This window comes from Phalacrocorax aristotelis, chromosome Z, assembly GCF_949628215.1.
Source record: "Phalacrocorax aristotelis chromosome Z, bGulAri2.1, whole genome shotgun sequence".
Classification (NCBI taxonomy): Eukaryota; Metazoa; Chordata; class Aves; order Suliformes; family Phalacrocoracidae; genus Phalacrocorax; species Phalacrocorax aristotelis.
Genome location: NC_134311.1, coordinates 78,008,170 through 78,022,190, shown reverse-complemented (window position 1 = coordinate 78,022,190; position 14,021 = coordinate 78,008,170). Strand labels below are relative to the sequence as shown.

Here is a 14,021-nt window from a genome sequence, read left to right as displayed (position 1 = left end):
CTGTTTTTCCTTTTTGCTTGGATTCCTCTTGAATGTTAGGATTTCCTTTAAACTCTTAAATAAACTATTTTGGAAGTTAATGAATAATAATATTAATAATAATAATAATACCTGCAGAAACTCCTGTAGCATTTTTTTCACAGCTGGTATCTGAAACATGAAAATACTTCCCTTGCTGGCTTTAGGAAGCTGCGTGTGGTTTGACAAGTGGAGTGGTGAAAACTGCTTTTTGAAGTAACATTTGAAAAATGCCGAAGCAAAAAGATGTGAGAAAATGGTAGACTGTTATCTGCTTGCTAAACACTATCTGATACGGGCTAAAAACACACAGGTTGGTTAGAACTGACATCCTACGTAGATCCTCTTCTGCTCTTCTAGCTCCATCCCTCTTTGTTTTCTCTTTTCTTCCTTCTGTCTTCCTGTTAAAGGCTTTTCTTGCTTGTAAGCAGCAACAGGGATGGAAAACATGCTCTTACAAGGCCCGTTTGACCTTCTGTGCATCAGTCAATGTCAGTCTTATGTTCACAGGGGGAGGGCACCCTTGTACAGAGCAGACAGGAATTGGAACCGTGCAAGTGAGTGCGGATGAGACCGCCCAGGTCCTCAGCTGCGTCTCGATGCTGTTCTTTCTGTCGGCAAAGTCTGGCTGCCGCCGTATCTGCGGTCAAAGTTCTCATAGGTGGAGTCCTGCAGCTGTGGCCTGGCAGTGGAAGAAGTGAATAATGTGAAGACACATTTCTGGCTGCTCTAGGCTTTATAAGGGTCTTCAACTAGCAGTGAAGTTGTGTCAGAGTAAGTGTCTGCAATACTGCATCGTGTGGATCCTCCCCTCTGCAGCAGGTAGTTTTTAAGTGTCTGAGTTGCATCTAATGTTTTACATGTTGAAGCATCCAGACTGATCCCCTACATCCTTAGCATTAACTCCTACTCTACTGTCCTGCTGCTCAGAGCCTCGGGAGATTGTGCAAACTTCTCCTGAGAAGGGTCTTCTCATGCAGAGTGTGGAGGATCTTGGTTTTTAAGCTTTCATCTATGTATGCGTCTATAAAAATATTATCAAAGGGTACAGTATGGTTTTGACACTGTTAAATCGGCAAAAACTATGCTTTTGCAAATAATTATTACAAATTTAACTGTAGAATCACATTCCCTGTTGCCTCTTTGGCTGCGTCCTGATGCTGTACCTTTGACTGTCCTGCTGAAATGACCATCTTTCTTGGGTAAGGTGGGTGAAGGAGGCATCGCATAAGGATAATTCAGGTTGGAAGGGAGCAGCCCCAGGCAGGTATAATCACACTGACCTCAGATACAGCTTCTCTAGGTTGACCCTAAGGGTTGTTTTTGGTTTTCAGTTTGAGGTTTTTTTTTCCCCCACCCCTTTCTAGCTTGGCCACCACAGCTGTCAGGAGTGTCCAAGAATGGTGGTGTTCTGGGGAATGGTAAATGCCAAGGGTGCTCTGGGAGCTTTGTATGGATACCAGCCAAAGAATTGGGCCCTGCCACACTGAGCTGGCTCAGAGGTGGGCTGTTTGGCATCTCCATACCACTTCCACACTGGGCAGAGCTCATCAGCTTTGATGTGGCCCCTTTTTGTGCCCCATTAGAGACTGCGGTGCTGGGGCAGGGGAACATTTCTGTTGCACAGAGCTTCCCTCTCTCATTCATCATCAGCCTGCCACAGGTGCCATCCCAGCCTGTTCCCTTCACCTGTCCCTCAGGTGGTGGTTCCTTTGCTAGTTTACCACCCTAGTTACCTTTGCTAGTTTTCTTTGCTAGTTACCGTGCTCTGGGCCTGTGGCCCACCTAAACTTCTGCTAGCCCCTTGCTGCTGCAGCATCCGTGTGCCATGGTCCCTCCAGTCAGCTGCCCCAGTCCCTTGTCCTCACATCAGTGGCGTCTCTCCTCAGTGGTACCCAAGACGGAGCCTCCTCCCAGCAGTGCCCAAGCCTTGGTCCCTCACACCGGCTCGCCCGGCCATCAGCCCAACCCTGTCCTTGTCCCAGGAGCCTGCTCTCGGGCCGAAAGGTTGTTGCCAAGACCAAGGACATGCTGTATTTCTCTCCTTAACCATCTCCACCCTCCTGCTTGATAACATGAGTAGAAGGCAGAACGTCCTTACCGGGCCAGGCTGGATGGGGCAGAGGAGGGACCTGTGAAGTGGGAAGGAAGATGTGGGTTAGCAATGCGGTCAGAGTGAGCTGGGGGGCCAGGACTGACCTAGAGCTGTTGGCAAGCTGCGCTGGAGGGTGGTTGTGACATTGCAACAAGTGAGGAGATACCTTTTGTCAGGTGTGTGGTCTCCTTCACGAAGGTGGGAATTTGGCATTAGACTATAAGGAACAAAACATTTCTAATTTGTCTTACAGCTTCTCCAGTTTGAGGCAAGTGGTGGCTTTCACAAGGTGTTGACATCAGACTACAGAGGAGTCACGGTGAGGTGACACCGTGTCCAGCCTGAGGGGCAGAGCCCAGAGTCCCTCCTGATTCCCCCCTGCACAGCAGGGGTGGTGGCCTGGGGGCTAGCGGCCTCCAGGCTTCTTGGGAGCTCTCATCCCTCAGTTCATGAGGTCCATGCTCATCTCCTATGAGCCGGGGTTTGCCTGCTCTCATGGCCTTGGTCCGGCTGGAAGATGGGATTTCACTAATGATTGGGAAGCGCCTGGGTGGTGAGACCCGAGGGACCTAGAGGGGCAGTCTGTAAAATGAGGTTGCCCATCCCAGGAGATTAAACTGCTGCGTGGGATGCAGCAAAGGTAAATCCTGCCCGCAGGCTACAGGGGAAGAGGTAGGAATTAGTCTGCTTCAAGAAAAAAATTTAGAATCTGGTTGTGTAGGGAGTGAGTTCTCTGCTAATTGCCCATCTGTTAGTTTATTAACCTTTCTCCTCAGGCACAGGGAAACTCCTGCTCCCTCTGTCTTTTCAAAGGTCCCTTCCCAAAGGAGACGTTCTGTCTGCAGGCTGTGATCAGCCAGCCAGGAGGTCCCTGTTACTTGTTCTTAGATTTCCTATTAGAAATGTGTTTCTTCTAGGGTGGAAAATCATAAAATCATTATACAAAAAAAAACCCAAACAAACCCAACCCTGCCTGACTTTATCTGCTGCATCCTATTGCTGGTTACCTGTCTGATGGAGGAAGACTATCAAGGGAAACAGTGATACGTACCTCCTCTTGAGAAAACGTTGAAGCCCAGTATCACTAGCAAAATGAGCACTTTAATTCCCAGTGGCGCAAAGATCAGGATCAGGAGGAAGGAGCTGTTGGATGCTTTGAATTTATAGAAGTACACAGCCCCCTCTGCTCTCCCGTGGCTGTTGACAGCAGTACAGGTGTATTTTCCATCGTGGGTCAGGTACCGGAGCTCCTTGGTGACACGGTGGTTCATGCTGGTGGTGGCGGTGAGGTTGCTGTAGGGTGGTCCGCTCCAGGTCAGAGCAGGCGCTGGCTCCCCCTCGGCGGTGCAGCGTGCCTGGAAGGTGCGATCCCCGTTGGAGCTGACGGTGATGTTAATGATCCTGGGGGCAGCTGCAGAAATCACAACAGGGGAGGGAAAGGGAATCAGGTTTCAAAGGCAGGTCTAACACAATACAGCTGGAACGAGTGCTTGATCTTGACGGACCCTCAGCACGTTATATCAGGGTAATGTTGGGATCAAACCTCCCCTTCCTTGTTTTGCTCAGCACCTTCTTTCCCTAGATTTCCCCACCCTGCCTACATTGCAAAGGGATTCACCCAGCAAAGCCTGGGTGCAAGGACATGTACTTTGTGTTTTATCTCTGTAATGCCTTACGCAGTTTTCTGAGGTTTGGTCGACTTCAGCTGTTGTGACCTTCCATAGTGACAGGAGGCAGAGGCACTGTGCTGTAGCAGGGCAATCACCCTTGGAGATGGGTTCCTCTTTGCAGTTGCACTGTGAATTGCACCCCAGTGCTGTCTGTGATGCAGGCACAGGTGTAGCTGGTGACCTTTTTGGGCTGGCTGCATCTCCACATGGCCCAGGACAAAGCAACCAGTGCTCTCCTGGAAGCACCTCATGGCTCTTTCCTTGGTCTCTGACCTCCAGAGCACAGATGGAGAGATCCATTTGTGTGAGCCCTTTGCTCAGTGCCTGACACTTTCCAGATTTGTCAAATTATGTCAGGGAGCATTTACACTTCTTGCTACAACCTATTTTTGATGGTGTTTTCCAACCCTGTAGTGGCCACCTAACAGCTGGTATTGGTTCTTCATTGCTTTGGGGTACACCAATACCAACACAGGGCCACTAAATTTGTATCCTGTATTTGGAGCATATGGGATTGTGTGACTGAAAACACAGTGGCAAAGATAATTTGCGGGATGTAATATGTTGAGATGGACTGTTGAACATGATGTCTTTGGTCTAGTCCTCTAAAGAAGCGTAGCTGATATGACCAAGCTTGTCTTACTCATCAATCCTCTCCTGCTGGACCCGTTGACCCATTTCACGCATTTGGTTCCTAAAAGCATTGTGGAAACTGAAGGGAACTAAATGAGTGTTGGCGCGGAGGAAAGGCAGGAGGTCAATATTTGTCTCATTTATTGTCAGGCTGGACAGCAAATGCATAGCTGGCAACCACCTACAGCACGTCTTCTCCCTTGTCTATGGAACGTGGGTTTGAGGATGGAGGACTGATCTGTAAGAAAGCTAGCTGGGTTAGTTGTCACGTGTCTGTGTGTTTTGGTGTTTAAATTAACCTTTTCAGCATTATTTAACCCCTCCCATTCATACTGTTGGGGCCCTCTCCCAAAGCAGTGTGCAGCCTGGGTACCATATCTGCTTATGTTACCATTCCTCCGGTGTTAAAATCCAGGCAGCCCCTGAGAGACAGATTTTGCTGCCATCCTGCCCTGGTCATGCTGTGTGGGGGTGGTGTTCAGCAGCTGCTCCAAATGAAGGAGAGCCCTGGTCATCCTCTGTGTGTGGTGTGTGTGTTCAGGAGCTGCTCCAAGGAGAGCCTCGACTATGCAGAACTTCCCAAGAAGTAACCGAGCTCATTTTCAGGTCCCCTCTGGACGCCCACAGCACACAAGAGGCATGAGGCAGTTTCACTTCACAAGCAAAATCATCCAACACATGGCACCTTTGCACTCACTGGTAAGGTCTGAGCCTGTTCCCACGGCCACCTGGGTCTCCCAGCACACCCTCGATCTGTGAGCACACCCTGGGTGGTGGGGTTAACGTTTGACATTTGTTGATCCGAGCTGATTTTTCAGGCTGTTTGTACTCAATGTTTCCTGCTCCAGAGGGCTTTGGACCTGTGGCATGTGGGTACCAGGTGTCTTCTCTTTCCAATCCCCTGTGACCATCCAGGCCTTCTGGTGCTTATGTTTGCTAACGTGTGCTCAGCACGCAGGCTCTCCAGTTTGGATTCTGATGAAGATCTCTGTAACCCCACCCCGTGGGCTGCTGACCCAAGCTTGCCTCTCTGCTGCTTGTGCAGATCCTGTGCGGCAGGGACAAAGTGGGATGCCCGGGACTTGGCTGGCTCTTGCCCTCACAGCCAGAGCCTGGCTACTCCCTTACTGGATTTGTTCCTGTTGCCTTCCCTGCATTGCGTTCATCGCCTCGTACTGGAAGGCTGCTGAAGGCAATGACTATTCCCTGCCCAAATGTTATGAACTATCCACAGATCTGGAAAAGCCAACTCATCAGAAGACCATCTCAGATAGTTTTCTGTTACCGTCCTATCAGTTTCTACATCCTGAGGCGCTCGCTTCCCTACGGGGCGGCTTTGCCTCCTTTGGCTGTCGTGCCCTCTTACCAATCAAATGCAGCTTTATCCCATTCCTGCTTTCGTACTTGTCGTGGATATCTCCGGACAACTCCACCCGGCAGAAGTATCTCTCGCTGTCGCTCCAAGTCAGATTGTCAATCCTGATGGAGAGGTCCTTGTGCCGGGGGTTGCCAAGCAGTTTGTATTTGTTTTTGTAGCTGATGGCAGTCTTACAGAGCTCGCTGGTGCTCTGACTAATGCACTTGAAAACTATTGTGCCGTTGTAAGGTTCCTTGATCCTCCAAATGGCAGTGAGGGTCCGGTCAAATGTTTTGTAGGGGTGTGTGAAAGTACAGGGCAGGATAACCATCTTCCCAAGTTCACCAGTAACATCAGACGGGACGTGAACGGACCAGCCGTTGGACTGCACACCTAGAAGCAAAAAGAGATGAGCACGACTGATTTATCTGGAGTGTTTAAGAGGAAAATTGGGCACCCTTCCTGCACCTGCTCTGTTGCTGGTCAGAAAATGGATGTTCTGTTCCCATGGCAGGCCCTGCGCTGCTTGGTGTTCTTGCTGAGGACTTGGAGATAATTGGAGTTACGGTGGCTGGATTTGGTACCAGTCTGCAGCAGAGCTCAGGGGACTGAGGAGCTCACGTTGAAAGTGATATCATTCCTAAGCAGGCCTCTTGTTTATAAAGCGAACAATAGCACCTTAAGTTGTTTAACACAGTCTTTTACAGTTAGCAGACATCTATGTCCTTGAAAGGCAGGCTTTTTTCTTTTTTTTTTTTTTTTTTTGAAAAAAAGCTAAAAATAAAAGTTTTGCATTTATCTGGTGGCTTTAAGCACTGAAATGCAGTAAGGGTATCAGCCCTGCATTTGAATGCATGCACCCACACACTCCTATGTTATAGTATTTGTTAAATTAATCAGCTGGTGGTTGCATCACCCCTGGGAAAGGTAGTAACAGTTGATGTTTCTAACAATCAATGGTGCTATCATCACAAAGTAACATCTTCATAAGACACGACAGGATCTGAATAAAGACTTGGAGATACTCATCGTACAAGAGCTCGTAAGAATAGGCAAGTTCCCTGTATCAGCTCCTGTCATAGGAAGGAGGATGCCAGCGACAGCACAGAAAGCACCTCCCTGTTAGCAGAGCAGGTTGTCACTGCGTGGACTCCAGCTGCCAGTGTCTTCCCAGACAGGCCTTGTCCTGCTGTCATGGCAGGAGAAATCCTGAGTTTTCCAGCTGAGATGTCACAAACAGTTGGGATTTTGCTTTTTTGGCCAAAATTGGTCACAGTGAATCCTAGTGCAGTCTGGGGAGCTGGACCTCATTGCCACCAGACCCAGTCTGATCGTTTCTGTCCAGTGATGAAAAAGCCCTCAGCTGAATGGACACTCCCCGCCTTGGAAGTGTATAGGGAAAACTCAATGTTTCATCTGTCTCCTTCCCCAGGAACCAACAGTGTCAACAAACAGCACCTGCAGGCAGTGCTTTCCATGGAGATATGTGTATCTGCCCACCGCGTTGCTGACTGCAACAGCTGTAGGAGCAGATTGTGGCTTCAGGAAGGTCTGTGGCTATGTTCCTGTCTTATAAAACTCACCTGATGGCTTCATTAAATCAGAAACTTCCCCCTCAATAGCTGAGAATAACTGTGAAAAATGTAAAGGCGTCCTGTAAATAATTGCCACCCATCCCTGGTCTAGCTGGCTTCACTGTGCCTGTGGGCATTCAGCTGATGGGTTAATCGTGTAAACTTGAAGACAAGATGTGTTGCTTGATCATAATTGTTTTCCATAATACTTGACAAATACCTCGGTGGCGGTGCAGCTCGTATTGATCTGTTGTGCACTGCACAAAGGACAAAGGCTGATGCAGGACCAGTTTTCTGCTGTTAAGTTATTTATCTGGAATCAGTGCCAAGCCGGCAGTTTGATTACTGAGGTCTGGAGTCGGGCTGCCTTGTCACTCCTTATAACCATACGAAGTACCTTTTGCAGCCTAGTTAATCTAATACACAAGGCTACATGGCCACCGGAGCTTCAGGAAGCTCATGGACTTTGAGCACAAAGGCCTGGCAATGAAAATGGAAAATGCTGTTGCTTTCTAGTTTACTTCATGCTATTTTGTTTATTTTACAGCGTGTCACTGTAACCTTTTACTTTTGGAGAACTGTAGATCATATGCTTTTGAGTACATGATTTGCTTTTCTCTGACACCTTTTCGGTTTGCATTTTATTTTAATCTTAAGCAAAGAACATTATTTTTGCCTTCCATATAAGAAATAATGTTAAAAATAAGTGCTTCCAATGTCACCAGCTCCACCCATTTCTATGGGAATGGTTTGCCTAAATTATGAGAAAAGGGAGTTGTCAGCATCTTGTGTATAATTTAACCTTAACCTTAAAGCTTCAACATGGTGGGTCTTCCATGGCTTTCTCTTGCCCATTTCTTCCTGGGACTGAACCTCTTACAAGAAACAGAGAAGGTCATAGGCAAATAGCTTACACCTTACATGAGGTAACGCCTGAAAGCAGCTGAGAGGTCAGCGCATCTTCTAGATGTCAATGGAAAGGATTTGAGGTCATGAACACAGTAACAAGATCACAGAATCATTAAGGTTGGAAAAGGTCTCTGGGATCGTCAAGTCCAACCCCCAACCCAACACCCCCAGGCCTCCTAAACCATGGCCCCAAGGGCCACGTCTACACGTCCTTTGAACCCCCCCAGGGACGGTGACTCCCCCACCTCTCTGGGCAGCCTGTGCCAGGGCCTGACCCCTCTGGCAGGGAAGACATTTTTGCTGAAGACCACCACAAATGCTAGCCTTGCTTTAAGCAAATCCCATTGAGTTTAATGGAACTTAAGTTCATACTTGAAGTTAAATGTGAGTTTAAGTGCTCAGTGGAACTGAAGCAAATTTTGTCCATTGCATAGCAACTCCTAGGAATACGAAACAGCACTTCTGAGCGGTGATGAAAATTTGCATCCAATTGGCAATGCAGGGGAAAAGTTAGATGAACATGATCTCCCTGCACAAGTTAAAAAAGCAAAAAATGCAAAAAACCCCAAGACAAAGACCTCTCTGACAATTTCAGAGTGAAGCCTTTGAGTTTTTCCAGTGCTTTCACATGCATCTGGAACTTCAGGATCCTTTTAAGCAACACGATAGATGGTACAATTCTTGGAGAGTTTATTGTACAAGTCAATTCCCCTGGTACTTTGAGTAGAGGGAGAAGAAAAGCCTTGATCAGACAGGGTTTTGCAGCAAGCTCAGAACTCACCCTTCCTGGAGATGTGAAGAAGGCACAGAAGAAACAAACCGAACTCTCTCATGCTGGTTGACATTCTCCACTGAGGTGTATCAGCAAACCAGAGCTGTCTCTACTACATCTGAGCTGCTGATCTTGGAGTCACAAAAGGTTTTTCCAGGGATGGAAGAAGTTGTGGTTTTCCTCTCCTTGGAGAGAATGAGTTGTCTAGCTGAACCAGCTCTGGAGTCAGATATTAATAGTTTTGTGGTCAGTCATGTGAAAAATCCAACAAAAGGAATCAGAGTATTACCATTTTCCATCTAAAGCAAGGGTACTGCAGATTTGGGCTGCAAACACCCACTCCATGTATATGATGGTGCAAGAGTGGGTGGCGTTCAAGTGCTACCAACTCACCAAGCTGGAGGAAGTGCTTGAAATCTGCTTAAGGAGTTGGCAAGAGAGACCCTTGCTCTTCTGGCTTGAGGTAGTTCGTCCTCCTGAACCCAGAGCCAACTGTGTTTTAGCCCTTGTGCTCACTGGTTAGTGTCATCCCTAGGTGTAAACAAAACACCTTCTTCTTTCAAAATCAGCTGAGCTCTTGTGCCAGGGTTCATCAGTGGAGGAGTGCTCTGGAGTCTCCTGGTACTCTGCTCTGTCTGGACTCCTGTGACCATGATGAGTCGCAAGTCATTCTTCTCTGTGTTGTTAACCTGTGTTTGAAATAAGCTGAGCCCCAGCTTTTGCCCAAAATCCTTGTGCGAATGCTTGCTCTTCCTTTGTGGGTTTAGCTTTAGCAAACTTGCTCTGCAGTTTGCTGATCTGCAGAGCTCTGGGCTTGTGGAGTGCTGACCATGCTCCCCTCCATGTCATGCTCCACACAGTGATCCCATGGCATTGTTTAGTCTTGGAGTGTGTATTCCCTATCAGGGCTTAGCTTGACGTTTGCTGCTTTTGCTTCAGAGGAAGGGCTGATGCCTGACTCCCTCTCCCCATCTTGGCAGCTGTGCTGCTGGAGGGTCCCGCTACCTGTCTCCTGTTTTGGAGACAGGGACAGCAGCACCCACATGGTTCTTGCTCTAGGCAGCAGCTGGTATACAGCCACTGGAGGGCTCCCAGAGCCAATATAAGGTGCTGCTGATTAGTAGCTGCTGCCACTTTTGCTGTGACAAGAGCCAGCACTTCTGCCTGCCCCGAGACGCCAGGGCTCACCTTTGCTCCCCACCTCTTCTTAAACTCTCAGTATATGTTCTTTTCTTAATTTGCTGTGCCAAAGCTCCCGGAAGAGGGACTGGGAGATTTGGTAGTATTAAGTGTGTTTGCTGCTTTCGAGATTCTTTCTTTGTTCTGGTCACAGTTAGAATTACTCTCCCAGTGCCTGTGAAGGGAGGGATTTCTCTTTTACCAGACTCTTTGAGGGAGGGTCTGAGAGTACCTAGCTATCATTTACAGTGGCTTGGACCTGTCGTTACTCAGCAGAGGGTGGTGTTATTTCAGCTAATGACTTAGAGCCTGCTCAGTCCCTATGCGTGCCCTCATGGAGCAGGACTATCAGGACACAGTGCTCCAACTACTTTGCAAACTGTCTTTAGTAGCTGTAAAAAGGCCAAACATGCCATTGTCAGCAGAGAAACCTGTGGGTATGGGTGGTGGAAACAGCAAATAAGAGACCTGTGTCTTTCCTGTGTACCTTCCCCATTTTCCTCCATACACTGTTTGATTTTAACTATTTGTGATGTAAATGTTTTGGTGTTGTGGCGATCTCTAGGCCTTTCACTCTTCTTGGCCCAGCAGGTCTCTGGATTGAAGTGAAAGATTAGTGAAATCCATGCTTAAGCATGTAGTTACACTGAAGCATAAATGAGTAATGTAAAGAATAGCTGTAGTTACCAGTTAGTGTGAGCCTCTCTCCCTCTCTAATGTTTAACTCCAATATCTCCTAGACAAATACCTGGTCAATCAGTGCAGAAGTATGAATCCTTCAGGTTTTATCTCTAAACTGATTTTATTTTCAGACCGTGAGATAGCTACTTGCCAAAGAAACTTTTTAATGTTTGAAAACGCGGAGTTAAAAATGTATAGCTTAAAAAGTTTGCAAACTATCCGAATCAGCCAAAAAATTTTGTAAACAAAACTATCCATGGCTATATGATCCACAGACTCTGTTATCTGTGACCTTTTTTAGCAGTTCTGTGCTTAAATAGTATCTAAGATTTCTGACAAGAGGGCTGCTTCTGGTCCAACACCAAAACAAGGATGCCTTCCATATTCATAAAATTATGACTTTCTTCCTGTTAAATCTTTTTTAAGAGCTGTAAGTAATGACAGCAATTGTTATGCTACTTTACTAATATCTTCCCTCGGTGCTTACACAGAAGCAACAGTCTCAGGTCTGATCCCAGAGACACCCCAGTTTCTGGTGCTTTCTTGTGCAATGAAAATACATGGAATCTGGAGAAAGAGAAGAGAATGGAAATTTGTGGATTCTCCCACTCAGAAAATGGATTAACCCATTTAAATAAAAACCTGTAAATAAAAACTAGAGGAACCTGTAAATGCAAGTAAGTAGCAATTTAAAGTAGGCCAGTGGCAAATTTTCAGCCAAGGATAGGGAGATATTTACCCATCCTGCCAACGGTATGGCGAGTTCACAGCGTGCTTTTTGGCAGCTGAGGGGGGAGTATCTCCTGTCCCCGTCACTGTTAGGGCTGCCTCTGCTCCTGTGAATAGCAGTCCTGGGTTTTGAAGGTTACCTCTCTAAGAGGGTACCAACTAAATCAAACTGCCTTCAGCAAGTGCCAACACCAGCTTTTGCTCCCTGGACTTTGCCTCCTCTGTCTGCCCTGAATCCAGGTGAATACCTCATGAGGCATTGAGAAAAGTGAGAGATGTGGTGTCTGGGTGTTGCTTTGACTACAGTAACTATGTGCTAGTGGCTCTGCAAGGAGTTACATACCATACCATATAGGTTGCAATTTAAAGGCACTGTCTGATGGAGAAAGCACAGGAGGGGAGAATGGTGTTGCAATAAACTGACTGAAGTGGTCCATCCCTGTGTCTTGCTAATGCAAATGTTTTCCTGGACCAGCAGCATTTCTCAGCTGCTTTTAACCTTTCCTAGTTGGCTGACTTCTTGTACAGGCTGGTGTCTTGTAGAGTGTTGACCTCTCCAAACTCCTTAGAAATTCCCGCAGTGTTTTATGATGGATGGTTGACAAAACTTGCAGGGCAACCCAGAAACATGCCAGGATGGTTTCTTAGCAAATTTGCCCTCCGTTCAGTGATACCACTTGCACCACATGTGTTGGCAGACAGCAACTTGTCAGCTGAGCCCTCTGGAGTGTCAGACGCTGCTCCGTGCCGCCTTGCACACTCTTCCACTGATGCTGTGTTAAACTGCTTCAATCTGAGAATCTGTCCTGGGGGGTGGTGGTGTGTACCCAGGTTGCAATATGTAGCTGCAGATAGGCACAGCAGAGCTCATGCCTCCTCATCCCATGTTTGTTGCTGAGGATGTCCAAAATGAGCTTTTTTTGTATGGCTGTACCTGTGCGGATAATGCACCTGCTTATTCAAGCACCGGGACAGAGCTGGTTATTCCCCCTTCCTCCCTTTCGGCCTTAATTCTAGCTCCAAGATTTTCTACTGCAGTCAGCACCGTGTGTGAGTCCTGCCCCTGGTCCTCTGAGTGTGCCAGTCTGCACATGTTCAGTGCAAAAGCCGTGTGTTTGGTAAAACCTGGCACCACCCCCTGAAGGGATTGGGTCTGTGCAGTAGCGGGTCTGTGCCGTAGCTCGGAGGTGAAGCAGGGAGGCCAGAGGAATTTTCCCTCCGCCTGGTTACTGCCAGCTGAGCAGGACCGAGCCGTGCTGAGCTTCTTGGGTAGCTACCGCGGGCTGTGCATCTTCCCTGTGTGACCTCTTCATCCTCACTGATCTGGAGGGGAAAAATAAAAATCAACAAGTATACCTACAGTGCAAGGAAAGTAGAAGGGGTGGGAGGGATGGAGGGTGTCAAAGCCAGGCACCATTCCTGTAGGTGACACTGATCCTGGTTCCTGGCACTGAGTGCCGCTGTGGGGCATGGGCGCCACTGTGTTGAGCTCCTGCTGAATCAGCCCGAGTGGCTGCAGGTTGGGTTGCTCACCTGTGGTGTTTGCTTAGCCCCTTACAAATGGTCCTTACCTGGGAAACTCTCATGCCTGCTGTATCATCACTGCAAGGTCTTCGGCTGTTCCATCACCAAAGCTGCAGTGGCAAATTGATGGAGCAGCAAAGGGGATGCTGGTGAGCCCTTGTTGCCTCTGGTGAATGTCAGCTAAAGGAAGTTAGATGCATATTTGGGTACGTTTTGCCTACTGGGAAATTACTGTGTGAAAAACATAGCTTGCATCTTATTATGGGCAGAGCATCAGGGATGGAATAAGAAATAGAGTCTCTCATAACTTGTTGTCTGTTGACTTCTGCAGTCATGTCCATGTATTGAGATGAAGAAGTGGTCTGATCTCCCAGACCTGTGTGTTTCTGTTTCCGCTGCTGTTTGTGCAAAGCCTCTGCTATGGCCGGGAAGAACTGGCTCTGGGACATCTGCAAACAGGCAGGGGTGTGGTGCGGTCAGCTGGGGCAGTACCAAGGTAGGTCAAAACCAATGAGAGAATGAGTGTGGGGCCACGGTAACACTAGTGTCCACCTTCTCCAGGCAGAAGTACAGCTCAGGATAAGGCAAGCTTTTATTACAGGCTTGCAGAGTTTACCGCAGGGTAGTCTAATCTCAGCACTGGGCTTGGTCCCAAGCTTAACCAACAGTGTAGATAGAGCTGCTTTAATAACTGCTTTGCCCTGAAATGCCTGATGTGGCCATACAGAATGAGAACCCTAAGAGACCTTTGACTCACGAAGGATACGTGTGTAGTTGCTTAATGACAGCAATAGAAAGTTTTGGGGCAGAACCCAACGTTCCTCAGACCCAAGTGAGCTTACCAGCCACTGGCTGTCCTCCCCTACCCTGCTCATCCTGT

The 14,021-nt window shown here is 47.8% G+C and overlaps 1 protein-coding gene across 1 annotated transcript; it reads right to left on the bottom strand.

The window, feature by feature from the left end:
• Window positions 1-295: 295 nt before the first annotated feature.
• SIGLEC15 (sialic acid binding Ig like lectin 15) lies at window positions 296-9,102 on the bottom strand. Its single transcript, XM_075079153.1, has 5 exons — window positions 9,038-9,102; window positions 5,783-6,166; window positions 3,165-3,524; window positions 2,120-2,150; window positions 296-700 (listed from the first exon to the last, which is right to left on the bottom strand). The coding sequence occupies exons 1-5, from the start codon at window positions 9,099-9,101 to the stop codon at window positions 604-606; spliced, it is 936 nt and encodes a 311-aa protein (XP_074935254.1). The 5' UTR covers window position 9,102; the 3' UTR covers window positions 296-603.
• Between the last annotated feature and the right edge of the window lie 4,919 nt (window positions 9,103-14,021).

Excerpts from the sequence above, each read along its gene's own strand:
- SIGLEC15 (XM_075079153.1), bottom strand. The coding sequence starts at position 9,101 with ATGTCAACCAGCATGAGAGAGTTCGGTTTGTTTCTTCTGTGCCTTCTT. Across the intron at positions 3,525-5,782 it reads GATAAAGCTGCATTTGATTG|CTGCCCCCAGGATCATTAAC; the intron begins GTAAGAGGGCAC and ends TGATTTCTGCAG. Across the intron at positions 701-2,119 it reads GCCCCATCCAGCCTGGCCCG|GCCACAGCTGCAGGACTCCA; the intron begins GTAAGGACGTTC and ends TTCCACTGCCAG.